Here is a 19,300-nt window from a genome sequence, read left to right as displayed (position 1 = left end):
GCATGTCATGGTGACCTGGCAGGACGACTGCTGTCACTCTGGCTGTGCCCCTCTTCCTTCTCCTTCCAGCTTCATGTGCTGAGCATGGTGCCACACTCCCTTGCCTTGGTGCCATGGAGGGATAAGAGAGGAGAATGTGCCAGGATGATTCAGACACTTGGGGACAGATGTGGTGGCAGGATCTGCACTCTGAGCTGGGGCTGGGCCTGGGGCAGGACCCTTCATTAGAGCACAGGTCAGGGCTCTGCTTGCCCAAATGTGGGGGTCTGGGGCAGCAGAGACCCGAGGATATCAGTGCACCTCCTGGGGACCCTGGTGGTCCTGAGCAGCCTCCCCAGGGACCCAAATCAAGACTGGGCACCCCAGTTTAGCTCAGCCCAAACCTAGCCAGTCTCCACCCCTGTGGTGGCTATGCTGTGCTCCAGCGGGACTCTCTGTCCTTCTGCTCCTGCCATCCCTGCTGGCAGTGACAGCACCCCAGCTCTTCCGAGTGTCTCACTGCATGATATGGGAGATGTGGGGTTGAAATTTTGGCTGACGGAGTCTCCAGAGTCACTGAGTGGATTTGGCAATATTTCACGTCCCAAGGATGAGGAGCTGTGGAGGAATCATAGTCTGCCGAGCCCCTGTCATCCCAAAAAATTCTCTCCATGCTCTCCAGGAGAAGCTTGGCAATTGATGGGGGGAGTAGGAGACCAAAGCATCCCCTGTGTCCCTCTGTCCCCAGAGCCCTGTGATGTGCCTGCACCTGCAGGAAGCTCTGCAGTGGCCCAGGTGCCCTGATGTGGCCAAGCCTCTGTCTGGCACCTGCACGGGGCCAGCAGCACCGACACCCCTTGGTGCAGCAATGGGCCTCATGGCAGGACACAAAGAGATGGCAGGGCACAAGGAAAGGGACAAGAGGGGTGCAGAGGACGGGAGGGGAAAGGGTGGGCAAAGGCTGTGTGGCAGTGCGGGCACTGGGCTGAGACACAGGGGGACAGAGGGAGAGCTGCCAGCACCAAGGGCTGCAAAAGGAACCAGGTACCCCACAACCTTTCCCCAGATAGAACCACTTTCCCTGATTGCCACACGCCTCAGGGACATGCAGGGACAGGCAATGCTGGCTGCTGCCCTGGCTGTGGCTTTTGCTCTCCCAGAACTGTGACCCTGGCAGCGTATCCATGTCCACAATCCCCCTGGGAGCAGCAATGGCTCTGTGCTGCTGCCACAGGAGTTACACAGCATGGAGTCAGCTCCCTGTCCCTGTCCACAACCCTGCTCAGCTCACGGGGATGTTCGGGGAATTGGATGTTCGTGAACACCCAAATCTCTGGACATTAGCAGGCTCCATTGTCCCCTGACCCCCAGCGGACAAGGTTCCAGTGAATTTCCAGAGTGTTCCAGATTTCTCTATGTGTGCCAAAGATCTTGCTCAATGTCCATGGGGTATTCTCATCCTGAGTGCATGGCAGCAGGAAGGAGGGGAGGTGACAGTCCCCGACAGCCTTCCCAAACTGGGGGGCAGGAGCTGGATCCACACGCAGTGGGTTCCAGAACTGGTCGCGTTGGGGACTGAGGTAACACAGGACAGAATGGGGGAGGATCCTGGGCACCTCTCCTCCTTTCTACCCCCACAGTTCCTGGCATGGGGAGGCAGCAGGACCCCTGGCCAGCTCGGGTGAAGGCCACCGGGAGCCTGGGCCAGGAAAGATTGCACAGAGACAGGGACACTGCAGGGCAGAGCCCCGGCTGGGCAGGAGCCAAGCCCCACCCCAAGGCCATCCAGCCCATCTGGGCTGGCAGGGCAGGACAGCAGGGGAGGGATGTGCCCCAGCAGTGCATAAAAAGCCCCCGCAGGGACAGGGAGCAGGTGACAGTGTCAGGAGAGCCCAGAGCAGCACTGCCAGAGCAGCAGCAGAAGGGCCATGGAGCAGTACTTCTCAGCCACGCAGAAGATGGAGCGGGAGGTGATGTTCCCCAGCCTGCTCCGAGGGGTCTTCCCGCAGCAGGAGGGGGCAGCCCCGGCTGCAGAGAGCCGCACGGACCTCTACGAGCGCTACCAGCTCCTCAAGGCCATCAAGCCCATGGTGGAGAAAGGCCTGGCCTCTGTCGCTGACCAGAGCCCCAGCGATGCCGACGCCGACGTGGACACATCCTCGGACAGCAACGAGGCCGAGGATGCCCAGCTGGAGGAGCGCCTGTCCCACCACCTGAATGGCCTGCAGCAGGTCCTCACCCACCTCACCAGGGACACCAACGCCCTGACCCGGAGGTACAGCCAGATCCTGGAGCAGATCAGCCCCAGCGAGGGCCAGCCCAGCTGGTGACCCTGTCCTGGCCACCAGGTAAGAGCTGGGGACATGCGGAGTCCAGGGGCAGCAAGGCAGTGGCTGGGCTCCCTCTTGGGAGAGGTGCCCAAGAGTGCAGGGCTGGGGACCTGCTGGGAAGGGCCTAGAAATGGGGGCTGTCCCCTCAGCTGGGGCTGCATCTCCCTCTGCATGCTGCAGGAGGGAACCCGTGCCATTGCCCTGTGCAGAGACTGCAGGGCTTGAGGGCTGAGGGTGCTGTGTGCCCCTGGGATGAGCCTTGGAGTTAAGGAATGCTGCTGTTGCAGGACCGGCGCTGCTGTCAGGAAGCACAAGACGTCCCCGTCGCTGAGCACTGCAGGCTCTCCCCAGCCTCGCTGGCATTCCCCACTCTGTGGCAGCTGATGGGATCTCCCGGCCCGGGCACCGACTCTGGAGATGGTTGTGACCACGGCAAAACCAGGTGGTGCCTTATCCTCATAGGAAGAAGCATCTGGCTGTGCTGGGAAGGCCATTGGAAGAGCTGCAGGCTCGTAGCCTCCTCTTTATTTTCAAAGAGTGGCAGGAAGTTGGGAGTGTTGTGATGTGGGCCCAACCTCCAAGGGTTCCTTGAGATTGCCAAGCCTTTTTCCAGCTGGTACCTGGACTCCAAGGGCATTTCCCCCTGTTTCTGCTAATAAAAGAATCCCTGGGAAGCCAGTGTTGTCAGTGTGCTGCTTTCACTCATGGAGTGCCCCTGGGAGGGGCACGGGGACACTGGCTCTGTGAGGTGGGATCTTCCCATGGCAATGCTGGGGAATGTGAATGGGACAAAGAATCCCAAAGTCACGGCATTGTTTGGGTTTGCAGGGATCTTTAGAGACCACCTAGTGCAATGCCCTGCTGTGTGCTGGGCCATCTTGCACTAGACCAGGTGCCTCAGAACTGTGTCCAACCTCAGGGCCGGTGCAAACTCGCTGGGCAACGTGTTCCTCTGTGTCACCAGCCCCAGGCTGAAATGTTTCTTTCTTTTATTGACAGCAACACCCCAAGAGCTGATGCCTGATTGCTGTGCACAAAAAGGGTTAATCTGCCTAAAATTCGGCCCAGTCAGACAAGAGCCAGGGGCAGCAGAGCTGTAGGTCTCTGCTCCTCTACCCTCCCTCAAGACCCCAGCTCCATGTCCAGACATCCCAGCTCTGGGTTACACTGGAGATCCCCATCTTCTCTCTCCTGATCAGGCCTTTTCTCTCAGCTGCTGGGACCTCTCTGGCTTTGCCTTGTCCTGCCCCAGCGTGGGCAGCAGGGACAGGGTCTCCAGCCAGCTGTGGTTGTGTGAACTGCTGAGGGGAATGGGGGCTCTGGAAGGGGCAGCTGAGGGCAGACCCAGAAGTGCCCTCTCTGAAAGGGTCCTGGCCAGGTCCTAGGCAGGACAGGGCCACTTCTGAGGGGTTTGGGGCAGCCAGAGTCATGGGAGATGTGTCAGCAGGAGGTACTGGGGATGATAGTGGTCATTTGGAGATTCATGGGGTGAAATTTCCCCCCTCCTGACCACGGCCTGGGTGGGCTCCCCAGGAGGGTAGTGGGTCGTGGACAGGTTGCCCAAAGACCAGTTGTGTGGCCACAGTGAGCCCAGGATTTCACTGCAACAGTACCATGAAGTGCTGCTTTTCCAGGAAAACAATGCCAAACAATAAGTTTCCCAGATAAGGGCAAACACAATTCCCTACCGACAGAGTGAGCATTTCAGAGCTGATCTGCTCTCCATGTCTCTCCCCAGCCTGGGCAAAGTTGCAGCCTTGTCTTATCCAGAAGAAATGGAGCATGAGGGGCATACTGGGATAGACCTGGGCCGTCCCCATTGCAATGGCACCTCTGGCTGGGGCATGATGGAGCTCTTCCTTTGGAGATCTTTGGTCTCCATGCTGATTGCAGAGGCAAATGTTGAACCATAAGGAATGGATGGAGACTGGTCCCTGGTGGGGAGAGGACCACAGACAGGGAAATGGCCTTCTGGGGCTCTGTCTGGCTGTTGCTCAAGGGTGGGATCTGTGTCCCCTGGAGAACACGGCTGGCTGTGCTGGTTTAGGCAGGGATGGAATTAATTTTCTTTTCTTGTTTCTGTTCAGCCACTGCGGTGAGGGGACTGCAGCACATGGAAACTTGGGAGGACACACTGGTGAGATAACTCATCCCAACCCATCCAAGGGATGTTCCAGATCATATGTCATCAGTATATAAAGTCGGAGGAAGAAGAAAGAAGTGATCCACACTTGGAATGATGGCCTTTGTCTTCCCATCATTACCTGTGATGGACCCTGCAGTCCTGCTGAACACCCACCTGCCCATGGGAAGCGGTGAATGAATTCCTTGCTTTGCTCTGTTTGCATGCATGGCTTTTGCTTTCCCTATTACATTGGTTTTGGTTCAGCTCACGTCTTTTCTCGTTCTTGCCCTCGATTCTGTCTCTGATCCTGCTGGTGGGGCAGTGAGTGAGTGGCTGTGTGGGCCTTGGTGGCCGGCTGGGGTGGAACCCCACTGGTGTCGCAGCGAGGGACACCTGCAGTCACTGCAGCGATGGCTTTGGGCTTGGGCAGCGCTCAGCAGCTGCAGAGGCTCGTGGTGCCCCAGGGAAGTGTCCCAGCAGTGCCAGGGTGAGGCACTGACCACGGCTGCTGAACAGGAGCAGTGGGAGACGCAGGATGTCATCAAAGGCCATGACCCGGGGCAGCTGGAAGGGCTTGCTGACGTGTTGTGGGCCGCCTGCATCCCCCAGGAGCCGTGGGTCTGTCTCTGAGAGCCGCTGTCCCTCCAGCTGGCCCCGAGCCCGGTGTGTCACAGGAACCTCCCTCCTGCTCTGATTGCAGGGATTGCACCACGCTGCCCCAGGGCGCGCCACGGCCTGACGGGGCCCTCCTGCTGCCCACTGCTGCTGGCCACAGCTGATAAGAGGTTTCTGCACTGGTCCCAGTGGGATGTTGGCAGACAGGGCAGATCTGGCATCTGTGGCAGGGGGTGTTGGCTCTGTGCTGCCCTGGACAGCCTCCCAGGGCACCCACACTGTTGCTGGCCAGCACGGGGAAAGTTCTTCGAGATTGTTCAAGAAAATCAGAGTGGCAGTGCTTCTTTTAAATCTGTTTAGAGACATCATATCCACGAGAGAGCAGTGACATGGGACAGAGCTCAGTGTGAGAAAGACAAGAGATAAAGCTCAGTTTTGACCCAAAGTATTTAATAAGAAATACCAAATTCCCTTCTCTAACCAATTTCAGACATCCTAATCACACATGCTGCCCAGCCCCAACAATGGGGGACTGCCAATTTCCCCTCCCTTCCCCCAGGGCAGGTTCCTTGCGTGTACACCCTTGCCGTTCAATTTTTGGGGTGCTCTGACCTTATCTGTACCCCCGGCTGCTGCCTACCATTTTCCTGGGCAGATGCTGGAGAAGAGCACCCCACAAATTCACACCCACTCCCCCCCTGTCTAGCTCTGTTTTCAGGCAATATTGCTGTGAGACAGCAAGGTGTGTTCAGGGCAAAGGCAGTGGAGGGAAGGCATCCTTCCTGTCTGCTGAGATCTAAGGAGGCCTCACCTGGAGTGCTGTTCTGGTCTTTCTGGTACAAGAGAGACCTGCACATACTGGAAAGAGTCCAGTAAAGGGTCATAAAGGTGATAGAAGAGAAGGAGTATCTTCCATATGAGGAAAAGTTGAGAGAGCTGGTGGTGTGCAGATTTGGAAGGAGAAGGCTGAGAAAGTTCTAATCAGTGTTTGTAAAGACATGATGGAGATCAAGAGATTACTCCAGACTCTTGCATCTGGTGTCCAGTGACAGGACAGGAAAAGAGGGACAGACACAAATTTAAACGCAAGATAAATCCCATCTAAACATAAGAAAACATTTGTTTTTTTTCCTAAAACTGAAGGTGCTCACTGTCACAGGCTACCAGAAAGGGGGTGAAATTTTCATTCCCAGAGATATCCAATATCCATGGTCCCATTGCTGACCTTGCTTGAGCAGTTGTTGAAGCAGATTGTCTCCAGAGGTGTCTTCCAGCCTCTCCAGCACTGACTGTCTCTGTCCCTGCCTCGTGCTCCCTTTGCTGTCAGCCCAGGAGCTGGCTGCAAGCTGCTCACAGCACCTGACTGGAGGATGCTCTGCCAGGCCTGGGTGGAGGTTGGAATCCTCCAGAGCAGGGCTGTTTTGGGGTGGGTTCCACAGTCTTTGACTCCTGTCACTGCCCCTCCAAGGACCCTCCTTCGGACTTGGAACTTCCTGTTCCTCCTCAGGCTGACAACTTCTGAATTTTAAAAGTACCTTTTCTAACTCTCTAGTCACTTTTAAATCCTACTGCTGCTCATATTACTCCTTTAATAAGCAGTCTGGGACAAGCACCTTTGGACAAGTATCACCTGTTCATTATCACCTTCTTTTAGCAGTATTGCTCTAAGCCAGCTGCCATAGTTGGGCTGGGTGAGAACCCCAGACCAGAACAGAAGAAAGTGAGTTTTCAGGCAGAGCACATGAGAAATTCACCTTTTCTGGATAAACCAAGTGATAACTTGTGATGACTTGTTCTCTTTCTCCACTCCTCAAAACTGTCCAGATCAAGGCAGCTTTCCCATGGTGCTGCCTGCAACCTGTCCGCCCTGGGGAAAGGGGCTGGACTCACCTGGGCCTCCAGCAGTAGTAAGGACAGTGGTGACAGGCAGGATTGGGAAGTTCCTGACAGACCCCAAGCATCTCCTCACCACCACACTCAGAGCACAGGGATCCAGCAGGACCCCTGGCCAGCTCGGGTGAAGGCCACGGAGAGGCTCAGAAGAGATTACACAGAGCCAGGGACATGGTGTAGCTGAGCCCTAGCTGGGCTGGAGCCAAGCCCCACCCCAAGGCCATCCAGGGCAGGACAGCAGGGGAGGGACGTGCCCCAGCAGTGCATAAAAAGCCCCCGCAGGGACAGGGAGCAGATGACAGTGTCAGGAGAGCCCAGAGCAGCACTGCCAGAGCAGCAGCAGAAGGGCCATGGAGCAGTACTTCTCAGCCACGCAGAAGATGGAGCGGGAGGTGATGTTCCCCAGCCTGCTCCGAGGGGTCTTCCCGCAGCAGGAGGGGGCAGCCCCGGCTGCAGAGAGCCACACGGACCTCTACGAGCGCTACCAGCTCCTCAAGGCCATCAAGCCCATGGTGGAGAAAGGCCTGGCCTCTGTCGCTGACCAGAGCCCCAGCGGTGCCGACACAGACACAGCCACAGCCTCAGATGAGGGTGCAGACAGCAATCTGGAAGAGCGCCTGTCCCATCATGTAAATGGCTTGCAGCAGGTTCTGACAGACCTCACCAAAAACACCAAAGCCCTGACCCGGAGGTACAGCCAGATCCTGGACCAGATCAACCTTAGTGAAGATCAGTCCAGCTCTTGAGCCTGCACTTCTCGTCTCTGAGGTAAGAGCCTGGGGACATGCAGTGCCAAGGAAGAGCTGGTTTAGGGGTAACATACTTCGTCCTCATGTCCCATCAGCTGTGTGGTGTTACAATGTTTGCATCACACCCCCAAATCCCAGGAGTTCTGAGTCTGCACTTTATTGCTCAACAGAAACATCCTCCTGGATGTGTCTTTCTCAATTGCCATTGATGCAAGCTGTGTCAGTGAACAAAGGCTACTCCATGAGCGCCACGTTGTCCCCAAGGCTCCCCAGTTTGCAGCATAGGCAATGTCTTTCTGCTTGTGACACAAATGATCCCAGGAACAAAAGAGATGGGTGGTAGATATATCATGACTGGACTCCAGGAGCTGCCAGACACTAGTGCTCCAGTTATTTATCTTTTTTCTCTGAATGAAAATGCAACAGTCATTTTTAGGGAGGAGTTTGTCACTTTCAGGTTTCCAAATATCTAACTTTGGCACACCACCAGCAAAAAGCTCAGACACTTCAGTCTTGCCCTAGCCTGAAAAGCAAACCTGTTCTCCTTACTGATGGGACTTTCATGCCTGAGGCCCCTTGGGGAGACATCCCCATGATCCATCAGAGATGAGACTCATGGCCAAGCTCATTGTAGCAAAATGGGGAGTATAGAAAAATGATAGCCACAACAGAGGGCATTAACAGGACTTTACCCTTATATAGGAAGACACCCAGACAGGAAGGAGGACGTCCCAACCATGTGTGTTATTCCTACAGGGTCTGTTCTCCAAGCCCAGTGGCGCTTTGCCTGCGTCAAGTCCCACCATGGAGCATCCTTTGTGAGCAGCACAGAGCTTGGCTGTCTGCCTGCTGGGTGCTGCCTATACCATCTGACTTGTCCTGTGGCCGATCCTGCTGGCAAGCTTCCTGCCTTGTTTCACTCCTGTCCTAGGGGGATTTCTGCAGGGCAGAAATGAGTGGTTTGTGTAGTTGCTTTGTAGAAAGCATCTGTAACTTTGAAGTGATGCTGTTCTCTGTGTGTGTATAAACCCCTCCAAACCATTTTCTTTGGAAATATAAATAAAATGTAAAGCTTTGTGCAGATGTGTCCTGTGTTTCCTACCAGCTGTCACTCCTGTCGAACCAGCGTCCCCCAGCACATGAGGGTGAAGGACCTTGGCCACCAAGGCCAGGCTCCAATGCAGGGAAATGACCTGGGGTTTTTTTTTGGCAGGGCTTTGAGATTAATGTTCCCCCAGCTCTCTGTCTCTCCCACCTTGAAAAACCTTGGTGTAATCCTACCATCATTCTGTGCTTGGTTCTGGATCCCAATCTGCTCCCCAGCATCCTTCCTTCCTTCCTGCAGTATCATCTTCTCTCCTGGATTCCCAGCACCGTGTCCTCTCCTGTTGGAGCAACCTGTTTGGAATCTTCACAAGCCCCAGCAAAACAGGTGAGGCAGATCTGCTTCTCCTTGCTCAGCCATGACACACTCCAGAGCTGAGGACAGAGGAGGAGGTGGAGATGCCCAGCTGGAGTAGGAAGGCAGGACCTTGCTCACGTCTGATCACTGTGAACTGTGGGGAAACCAGGGGCAAAGCCCTCACTGGGTGGGTGGGGAGGAGCTGTAAGCTCTTCTCAGGAAGGTTGGAGCCTTCAGGACAGGTTGGGTCCCACCTCCAAGTGACTCATTCCCTCCCAGATACACCACCCTTGGGAAGTCCTATTGAACTGGGCACTAGAGGAAAGTGTCCCCATATCTGTTCAGGACATTTTTAAAAAGCTTCAGCTGTTGAAATAGTGCTCCTTTGGCTGAACAAACACTGGTTCTCCAACAACTTTCCACTTTAGATTACAAAACTGGAGATCTCTGAGCATCTGTGGTGAGAGGAGGACTGCCACCATGCCCTGTGCTGCAGGCTCTGGTTGTGTTGTTCGTGTTGGTACAGGTGCTTGCTGAATCCGCTGTAACACAAAAGTGAAATAACATCCTTCAGGCTGAAATCAGAGACTCATCAGCTCCAAAAACCTCCATCTAATGATGATCTGCAGATGTCCTGCAGATGCTATGCTTATTTCCTCCACTCACCTCCAGGCAGCTCCATGCCTTGCTTATATATTCATGTTGACCCCTTTAGCAGGGTCCTGATTGCTTGGCAGCAATTGAAGATCTACAGCACTGTAAAAGGAAGATAAGAGCAGGACCTCCCTGCCTTGCTTTTATTTTAGTGAAACTCTAATTGCACAGAAAATAAAAAAGAAAAATTGTTGTGCTGTTTAGCAGTGGAATGTACTGTTGGCAGCTCAGATCTCAGATACAAGCCTTCAGCCATGCATCCTGAGAAGGTGGGTGGAGCTGATAAATGGCTGGAAGGCACCTGTTAGGAATGCTGACAGTGTTTGCACAGCACATGGTGTTTGATTTAGGAGTGGTTCTTGAATGCTGAGTCTCTTAAACAGAGGCTGACAATTGAATATATTAAATAACTAAATACTTTTATGGATAGTACTATTTTCCAAACTGATGTGCAGTCACAGAATCACAGAGTGGTTTAGGTTGGAAGGGACCTTAAAGGTCTCCCAAACAGCCCTGCCATGGGCAGGGATGTAACCTACTGGATCAGTTTCATCAAAGCCCCATCCAACCTAACCTTGAACACTTCCAGGGGTGGGGCAGCCATAACTTCTCTGGGCAACCTGTGCCAGTGCCTCATCACTCTCTGAGTAAATGTACGTATGAGCAGAGATGTTCCAGCTCATGTTATATAAATATTTATACAATTTTTAAAAAGCACATATTTATTGCCCACAAAGTCACTGTCAAGTTATTCTTATTTTGTAAAACCAAATTTCTAAGCACTAATATGATTATTCCTATGCTTCATTATTGTGGTTGCTCATCCAAGGTCCAGGCACAGGCTAACTCTTTTGTGAAAAAACAGGGATAGGATATCCAGTCCCTGCCTGAAACAGCTTACAGACTAGGAAATATCCCTTTTACATCAAATAAAAATGATGGGCAGAGGAACCAGACCAGTATATTCATCACACTGAAGGACCAGCTGTGGTTAGTGTAGCAGTAGAAGAGAGTTGTGGATGTGAGCTGGCAACTATTCCTTTTACTAAAGTGGTAAGGATTTCTGTTGTGGAATTGAATGCCATTAGCCACCCTTGATTCTGATTTGGGGAAATCTCTCAGATGAGCAAGGAAAACTCATCTACTGCCCTTCATCCTGCCCACATGAAAAGCTTATGTGAGCAGAGAGGTGATGGTCCACCTGTCTTTCCAGCTCTGCAGCTGCAGAAGGAAATGTTACCACCTCCAGCATTGAAGACATGGTGGATGTGAACTCTGTTAGCTATATTATCTGAAAAATCTACATAAGCCAGGCCAACGAATGGGATTTGCAGCCCTTAGATGTCCAGGACACGCAGATCTTCCAGATCTCCCTGTTTTCCAGTAAGCATTAATCTTTTAAAATTTATTACAAGTCACGAAGCCTGGGGTCCCAAGCAGACCTCACTGGTGCATCCACTGGTGCACTACCAATTCTGCTGGTCTGGAAAAGGGAAAATTCAAGCATTTCTATTCAAAGCAGCAGAAATAACTCAGAGAGAGGTTATCATTGAGGATCTCTGAGGATGCATAAGAACCAAAAGCAAAATGTAAGATGAGTTTAATGATAGGTTTACCCAAATGCACAAAGCGTTCAACTGGGCCCACCTTTGAGGGAGCCTTTCATCAGGACAGGCTTCAAGGAAAGTGAATCAATCTAAATTCTAACTGTTTTTCCCTTCATGCCTCAAGCTCCTGCTCAGATCAATGACGTCTTCTGAGAGGATACAGATCCAGCAAAACCCCTGGGGTATTCAAAAGCAACAAAGCTGGTGTCCATGAGCACAATGTAGATTTTGTGCAAATTATTTCCTTACATACCATGCTGTCAATATTCATAATTAACATCTCCCCCAGGAAAACTTTTAGGAACGCTGTATTTGTCTGAGCTTTTTCTTTTAGTTGCTGGCAAAGAGGAGCATCTTGAAACAAAAGAGAGTAAGGCAAGGTTGGTAGAGGGGTAGCACCTTTTACTAGACCAACAGAAACAGGAAAAAAAATGGAAAAAAAAAAACCCAAGCAAGATAAAGCAGAATCCGACAGACATGGGAATGCCTCATGTGCCCTAAAACATGGATAGTTTTATCCATCTGTATCAGCTGATCTAATAAAAGATATTGTCTCTCATTACAAACATTAAGTTACATCTCTGGACAATCATGCCCATGGCAATATTGCCACCATAATGAAACAAAGACACAGAAGTGATGAGTGACCTGAAGACAAATTTGAAAGCAACAGTGCACTTAAAGTTACCTAGAATGAAATAAAGAAGACCCTGCAGGACTGTGTCTGGTTCTGGAAAGGTTATTTAGGCTAGCTTTAATGCAATACTCTGTGCTTAATAAATTAACACAGACAGAGAATCATCACAGAATCACAGAATAGTTTGGATTGGGAAGGAACCTCAAAGATTATCTAGTTGCAACCCCTCCGTCCCTGCCATGAGTAGGGACACCTCCCACTAGAACAGGTTGCTCAAAGCCCCATTTAACCAGGCCTTGAACATTTCCAGGAATGGGGCATCCACAGGTTTCTCAACCTGTGCCAGTGTCTCATCACTCTCACAGTAAAGGATGTCTTCCTTATATCCAGTCTAGATCTCTCCTCTTTTATCTTCAAGCTGTTCCCCCTTGTTCTGTCACAATGTGCTCAGGCAAAAATTCACTCTTTTTTTTATAAGCCCCCTTTAAGTACTTTCAAGTTCACCTTCACTACATCCTTGTGAGTGTTTTGATTTCGTGATACTCTTGCAACCACTAAATCTGTGGTGCTGGCCACATTCTATATTTGGTGGATACAGGATATTAGAAAACAATGTCATGAAAAGATAATAATCAAATATTTATGGCCAATTGAAGAGTTCTCAATCTCTGCTCAAGCAGAGATCCAGGTTTGGTTTTATTTATCTTGCACAAATTACTCAGTGCCCAGAGATTGTATAGGTGAGGAAGAAAGTGCCACCATCTTGGACAGATTGTAGACACCCTGTAAATCTGTCATCAGTGTGCATGAAAAATGGTATCAGTGAAATTGTTTGGGATAAACTGTGCTATAAAGCAGCAGTGGAGGCATGGAGGCATTTTTGGCACGGAGGCCAAAAAGCTGTGAAAGTGTTTACTGGTTTTGATGCAGCCAGTTGTCACGGCAGAGGTGGACACACAGGCACACCTCACGGGGCTCATCGGAGGAGCCCTGGGCCTCCTTGGAAGGGATTATTCAGCCCTTAGTCACCACTCTGATAGCAGCACACGAGGTGTGTGCTGGCAGCCAGCCCCAGTCCACCCTGCACCTTGCTGGCTGCCAGAAAACTAATGAGCAAATATTTCCGCTTTCAGGCTGTCCCTCCCCTCTCCCTGCACCTGCAGCAAGAGCCAGGGCTCTGCCTGGGACAAACTGGAACCTCCGTGGCAGCGGCTGGGCTGGGAGCGGGGAAAGGCGACCCAGCAAAGAAAGTCCAAGCAAAAGAGGTTTGGAGAACAGCTGGAAGCCATCCGGCGTGTGGGGTAGGACACCAGCACTGAGCATCAGGTTTGCCCAAACAGCTGAGTCCTCAGCTCCTGGGGAAGATGAGTATTTCATCGGAGCACAAGCCCCTTGGGAAGCAGGTCACCGGCAGCCTGCATATGGTGAGTATGTCCTCAAGGGCACAATTCCCTCATGCAGGATCAAAGCACCCCTCCATGTAGCCCTAATGGGCTACATTTGAGTGGGTTTTTTTCCTCCCATATGCTAATCTGAAGACACTAGGCCTTGCCAAATTTCCCTAAGAAAAAGATTCTAGTTAAAAACTAGACTGACTCTGGCCTTTTTGCACCTGTTGTATTACAGGGGGGCCAGGTCTCTCACAGGCATGCAAGATCTTACAACAGCAAATAACCAGAGCAGTTCTTCTCCTTTGGCAAGAAATGGAATTCAATTAACATGAACTTGAATTGGTCAGTTCCCTAAATAGAACAACCCTGTTGTAGGTTTTGGGATTTTGAACAAGTCTTATGAGTCTCTAATGATGCCAAAGCTGCCCTGTGTTGTTGACATGAAGGATCATCAGGTGGGAGCAGTAGTTTTTTCTAGCTATAAGGAAAATTAATGGTGGCCTCAGACAAGCAGCATGTTACTAAGCAGAAATCAGTGATGAGATAATTTTTTTTAACTCTCCTCTACCCTCAGTCTATTGCTAACCAGTTTGTCTTCTTGGCTAAAGATGAGCAATCTCTTCTCCAGACCTCTCTGTATTAAGAAAACCCACTTGCACGGCATCCTGTGTTGCACTTTTCAGATGTAAGTTGCAAAATGCTTCCCTATGGAAGTAACTGTTTTACAGAGTAGTAAACTGGGGCACAAATAGATGGATTTGCTTTCCTGAGTGTCACCTTGCTGGCTAATTACAGAACTGGGAATCAGCTGATGCCAATACTTCCAGTCTGCTGAGAACCACTTTGATGCCAGGCTAAAACCATTAATCAAGCTGTAAGAACATGAAGTTTGTTGGGCTACTGTATTAAGGAATAACATGTTATCCATTTGTGTTAGTGACAAACAGCATGAAACATCTGACCTACCATCTGAAAATGGAGCAAAGGCTCAAAAGCCTGAGACTCTCCTGTCAAATTTTCTCTGGTGGGGTGTGCTGTTTGTAGCTCTTGGACTATCAGCAAATCTCCTAGGGAGAGACCTGACTCCAGAAACAGCTGTATTTTTCAGTAGGTGGAAATCACAAGATAGTCTCAGACAGAATAGTGCTTGTCATCTTGACCCAAGCATAAATGATTGCTCTTGAGTTGAAACTACCCACACTAGTGCAAAGCAATATTCCAGTAGGGTCTTTGCCTGAATCTCCTGTTGCTTCCCTGGCTTGCTTAGTGTGTGAGCAAATTTCTGCTAAATCTGATAGTTTGCTCCTGCTTAAAGGGAAGGTGTCCCATTGCACCAGGCTGTCTGTTCCTTGTCCCATCCTTTTGTCAGCTCTGTGCTCATTAAATCCTCTGTCATCCAACCCAACTCACTAAGATGAAAGAGAAGCAGAGTTGGCATGAGGTGAGCAAGAGAGCACATAGATAGGTACAAGAACAGGACAGGGAGAGGGCACAGGCTCCCCCCCTTCTCTTGGTGTGTGCTATGAGATCAACTCGCGTCATGCCATGGGTCTGTGCCCATGTGATGCAGCTAAGCACGTAAGTACACACTTCACCTGAGGCATGTGACCAGCAGCACTGAGGCAGCTCCTTTTGTGCTCAGATCCAAGAAAGTGCAGGTGAGCTCCTGGAAAATAGGGTTGTTTATTGACTCACGCCTTCCCAATGGCAGGTGTGGCCCTGGCCTGGCTTGTGACTCGCATTACAGTAGTGCTGGCAGGAGGAAAGGAACTGTCTTCTTTCTTTCTTCCCTTTTCTTTTCACTTGCTGAGTACTACATAAAATGACCAAGTGCGAAGGGAAGCTGGTAAAATTTTTCAGAACTGAATATACAGGAAGGCAAATTTTAAAAATCCAGCTTTCCAGGTATTCAGGCCTCCTTCAATTCACACAATGGTGTTAATACAGAGGGTTTAAAAATGCAAACAAAACCACAATCTTTACATTTTTTTCCTCTTAAGTCCATGTCAGTTGCATGAAATATTTCCTTTACTTCCTAACTAAAGCCATACTTTTTAAGGTGCTTTGCGAAACAGCTTCTGTCCTTCACCTCCAACATTACGGATTTTTGTGTCTTCAGTGTTTGCAGCTGAACCCCCAGATGAGTGGAAGCCAATTCCACCCATTATAAAGAGCTTTAGTTTCTCCTTTGAAGAGGAACAAACAGTTCAGATGATAAAAATGAAGTGGCACAGCTTTGGGCTCTATCTTTGTCCCTCTGCACAAGGGGTGGGTGAGAGTTGCTGTAGGTGGCCCACAGGGACAATGCTTGTGAGTGACTTAGGAGATCAGTGTTGGATCCTGTAGTCACTCCCAGATTTCCTAGGCAGGGTACTTCTTTTCCGTCTTTCCCACCAGGAAAATGACACTTTCCTACATTCCAAGGATGAGGTGAGGACTTTGTCATTTAGAAATGTCCAAGTCTCTGCTGCTCAGGTTGTGAGAGTTGTATTAGCATTCTGCAGATGCTTTTTGCAATAAATCAGGTGGAGGTTCCCATCTGATACCCACAAAATGGGAGCTCATACTGCTCTTCACTCATTCCATCCTTCAACCACAACAATCTGCCTTTTCCTTGACGCTTCCATGTTGATGACCTCAAACTGATAATGAACATCGCTTTTCACTTTTTTCTTTTTCAGTTGTCACCAATTGTGGAGTTAAATGTTGGTGGGGAGATGTACACGACAACACTGAGCACCTTGAAGAAACACCCTGGCTCTAAGCTGGCAGAGATGTTCACCGGCCAGCCCAAACTCAGGACTGACTCTGAAGGGAGGTTCTTCATTGACAGGCCAGGCACCTACTTCAAATACATCTTGGAATACCTGCGCAGTAACCAAGTGCCCACCCAGTGCATCCAGGACGTCTACAAGGAGGCGTTGTTCTATGACATAGAACCTTTGATCAAGCAGCTTGAGGACTCCCCACAGATCTTTGGGGAGCTCGTGGCGAGGAGGCAGTTTCTGGCTCGTGTGCCCAACTACAGCGAGAACATCGAGCTGATGATCCGCATCGCCAGGGCGGAAGCGGTTGCATCCCGACAGTCCAGCGTCATCGTATGTGTGGTCAGAACCGAGGAGGACGCAGCCAGGTGTCAGGATGTCTTGAACAGTTTGGACATGGATAAAAAATCTGTGGTGAAGTTTGGCCCCTGGAAGGCTGTGCCCAGTATTTCTGATCTGCTGGACTGCATTCAAATGGATGTTGAAGCCAAAGGGTATAAAATATCCTTTCAGCCCCATGTTGCTGAAAAAGGTTTTCGCTTCAAATCGCATGACTTCTTCTACAAGTTCCTGTTCACCTGGTGGTAGCAAAGTGCTGCCATTGGTAGGGAACATTAGAAAGCAATCACTGGAACAAATTAACCTGGACTGTGGAGACTAAACGACGAGCTACCAGAGGGACAGGAAGAAACACACAGGCCAATGAAAGGATCTCTTTTGGCTGTTTGCCATATCAAAGAGCACTTAAGAGCCACTTTACTTGGGCTTTAGGGGATAACTTTTTAGGGGATTTAAAAGGCTCCAGAAAAGGGACAAATTTTACTCTTCAATGTTGCTTACTATTCATTCAGTTCAAAGAGATGGATCTGTGAATAGAGCCAACCTCACTCAACCTAAGGGAAATGAATAATCCCAAATATGTCTCGTGAACATGTAGAGTTGCTCTCTCAGTGCAAATGGGAACAGGTCATATATGTGGAAATCCTGACTGAAACAGTGATATTACCACATACTTGAATTAAAATTGGTTTCTAAATGGGAAGGCAAAAGCAATTTTTCTCTCTCCTTTCTACACTATAATCTGGGTTAAAAGGAAGGATTCAGTTCCTCTGATTGCTTCTTATTCCTCCAGCAGACAGCCTACTCTCTACTCAATGTATTTATTACAATTATTTATTATTTGTTCTGAAGGAAAGACGGAGAACCTCATCTACGGTCCATGATCAACAAAAGGCAAAAACATCACTGATGTGAGGAGTTTATAATCTAAGGACACACACTCCTCTTTCAGACCACACAATCTTAATCTCTTTCTTATGACACTCATTATTATTATGATGCTATTTCTAACTACATAAGCTCCTGGAAGAATTGGGAAAACCTGGCACGATTTGGTGGGAAGGAAGTGGTACTGAAGCAACAGCCTACAAATTCTCTTTTACAGAACACAAGTTGCATTCTACAATGTGTTTTTAAAATTCTTAGAATTTGAAAGTTTATTTTTATACTGGAGATTTTTTTTAATCACTCTGAGAATCATAATGGTTGATTTGATAAGGATCATATTTCTTTTACTTCTTGGAAGATTAATTTCTTCCAGTCAAGGACAATAACCATAGAATCATAGAATGGTCCCTGAGATTTCAAAGGAATAAATTTTACAATTTTTTTGGATGATGCATAAGTGATTTATTTACTGACATTTCCCCCTCAAGATCCCCAAATTCTAAAGACCTGAAGTTTTGTCTTTAGGGAACAGATTTGAACCATTCCTAATTAAGCTGTGTTTCAGATGTGCTTATCCTAGCATGGACTTCCCCCCAGTGACAGCCATGAGTCACTCCAGCAACTGCGGGGCAGTTCTGCTGTAGGGGTGAAGGGACTCTGAGATCTGTCACATTCATTGCCTTGTTAAGAATGGATGCAGTCAGTGTCTGAGAGGACAAAATGTTTAGGAAATAGGCTCTTATGATCATAATCAAGTGGTTGGTGGTGCTCAGCCTGGAAGAAGAGAGATAGAGGAGGCCTCCCAGTAGACAAAAGGATGCTTTAAAGAGATCTGTTACACTTTGCACATACTGAGGGTGGGGAAACTGGCTTAAGTCACAACAACAGAGATGAAAATTAGACATTAGGAGGAAAAAAATCTCAGCATAGAATAGTTAAAGCCTCACACCAACCAACCTCCTAAGTCTCTAGGACTGCTGCCATGAGAAAATTGAATTGGTACATGCTTGAATCCTGCATTCAGTTTGGTGTCACTCACTCTAGGAAGGACATTGACGCCCTGCAGTGTCCTGGAGAAGGGCAATGGAGCTGGTCTGGAGCACAAGTCCCATGAGGAGTGGCTGAGGGAGCTGGGGGTGTTCAGCCTGGAGAAAAGGAGGCTCAGGGGGACCTTATCGCTCTCTAAAACTGCCTGGAAGGTGCTTGTAGCCAGGTGAGAGACAGGACAAGAGAAATGGCCTCAAGTTGTGCCAGGAAAACAATCAGGAAAAATGTATTCACTGAAAGGGTGGTCAGACATTGGAACAGGCTGCCCAAGAAATTGGTCGAGTCCCCATCCCTGGAAGTGTTAAAAAAATGTGCGGCTGTGGCACTTGGAAATAGAGATTAGTGGTTGGCTTGCCAGTGCTGGGTTAACAGTTGAACTCCATGATCTTATAAAATTTTTCTGACTTTAATGATTCTACTACTCTGATGGAAATAAATTTTCTAGTTATTTTTAATTAATTTATTAATCATAAGCAGTATATTATTTATTAGCATTGCATTAGTCTTAAGTCACTTTTAGCCAGCACGTAAGTAAGTTTCTTTACACAAACTGATATTGATAAGAGTTGGATTGGGAAAATCGCTGAAACTTTAAGTTTTGCTAAACTAGCCCTGATATGCTTTGATGAACAAAACCTGCGAGAGATGTATTTTTGAAAGTGGACACAAAAAATGCGGCATTTATAGAATATAAGGGAACTTTGCAGAAACCAGAAGATAACAAAGATTCTTCAGGATGTGCTGCAACACTTCCTACCTGGAGTGTTGCAGCACATCCTACAAAGAGTCTGAGAAATGGGGGCTGATTAACGTGAGAAGGAAGAATAAATAACCAATAGAGGACAGAATACTAATTAATGAAGAGAATTATTTAATAGA

General features: G+C 49.2%; 3 protein-coding genes across 4 annotated transcripts; all 3 read left to right on the top strand.

The window, feature by feature from the left end:
* Positions 1-1,842: 1,842 nt before the first annotated feature.
* Positions 1,843-2,983, top strand: LOC144245894 (thyroid hormone-inducible hepatic protein-like). Its single transcript, XM_077781296.1, has 2 exons — positions 1,843-2,327; positions 2,597-2,983. Exon 1 carries the CDS (start codon positions 1,908-1,910, stop codon positions 2,307-2,309), a length of 402 nt encoding a protein of 133 aa, XP_077637422.1. The 5' UTR covers positions 1,843-1,907; the 3' UTR covers positions 2,310-2,327; positions 2,597-2,983.
* A 4,264-nt stretch (positions 2,984-7,247) lies between these two features.
* LOC144248882 (mid1-interacting protein 1-B-like) lies at positions 7,248-8,772 on the top strand. The gene is made up of 2 exons (XM_077790863.1): positions 7,248-7,710; positions 8,448-8,772. The coding sequence occupies exon 1, from the start codon at positions 7,293-7,295 to the stop codon at positions 7,686-7,688; it is 396 nt and encodes a 131-aa protein (XP_077646989.1). The 5' UTR covers positions 7,248-7,292; the 3' UTR covers positions 7,689-7,710; positions 8,448-8,772.
* Positions 8,773-13,355: 4,583 nt separating this feature from the next.
* On the top strand, positions 13,356-16,808 carry KCTD14 (potassium channel tetramerization domain containing 14). Of its 2 annotated transcripts, XM_077790862.1 has the most exons (3): positions 13,356-13,419; positions 15,748-15,752; positions 16,064-16,808. In XM_077790862.1, the coding sequence occupies exons 1-3, from the start codon at positions 13,356-13,358 to the stop codon at positions 16,733-16,735; spliced, it is 741 nt and encodes a 246-aa protein (XP_077646988.1). In that variant the 3' UTR covers positions 16,736-16,808. The 2 variants fall into 2 exon arrangements, with proteins under 2 accessions (XP_077646988.1, XP_021389655.2); XM_021533980.2 differs by lacking the exon at positions 15,748-15,752 and having other exon boundaries at positions 13,356-13,415.
* Positions 16,809-19,300: the final 2,492 nt, after the last annotated feature.

Source organism: Lonchura striata, chromosome 2 (assembly GCF_046129695.1).
Source record: "Lonchura striata isolate bLonStr1 chromosome 2, bLonStr1.mat, whole genome shotgun sequence".
Classification (NCBI taxonomy): Eukaryota; Metazoa; Chordata; class Aves; order Passeriformes; family Estrildidae; genus Lonchura; species Lonchura striata.
Note: the sequence above shows the minus strand (reverse complement) of the source record. Positions and strands in the feature narration are given on the sequence as shown.

Bases quoted from the DNA above. Each gene is read 5' to 3' on its own strand.
- LOC144245894 (XM_077781296.1), top strand. From the start codon at position 1,908: ATGGAGCAGTACTTCTCAGCCACGCAGAAGATGGAGCGGGAGGTGATG.
- LOC144248882 (XM_077790863.1), top strand. From the start codon at position 7,293: ATGGAGCAGTACTTCTCAGCCACGCAGAAGATGGAGCGGGAGGTGATG.
- KCTD14 (XM_077790862.1), top strand. From the start codon at position 13,356: ATGAGTATTTCATCGGAGCACAAGCCCCTTGGGAAGCAGGTCACCGGC.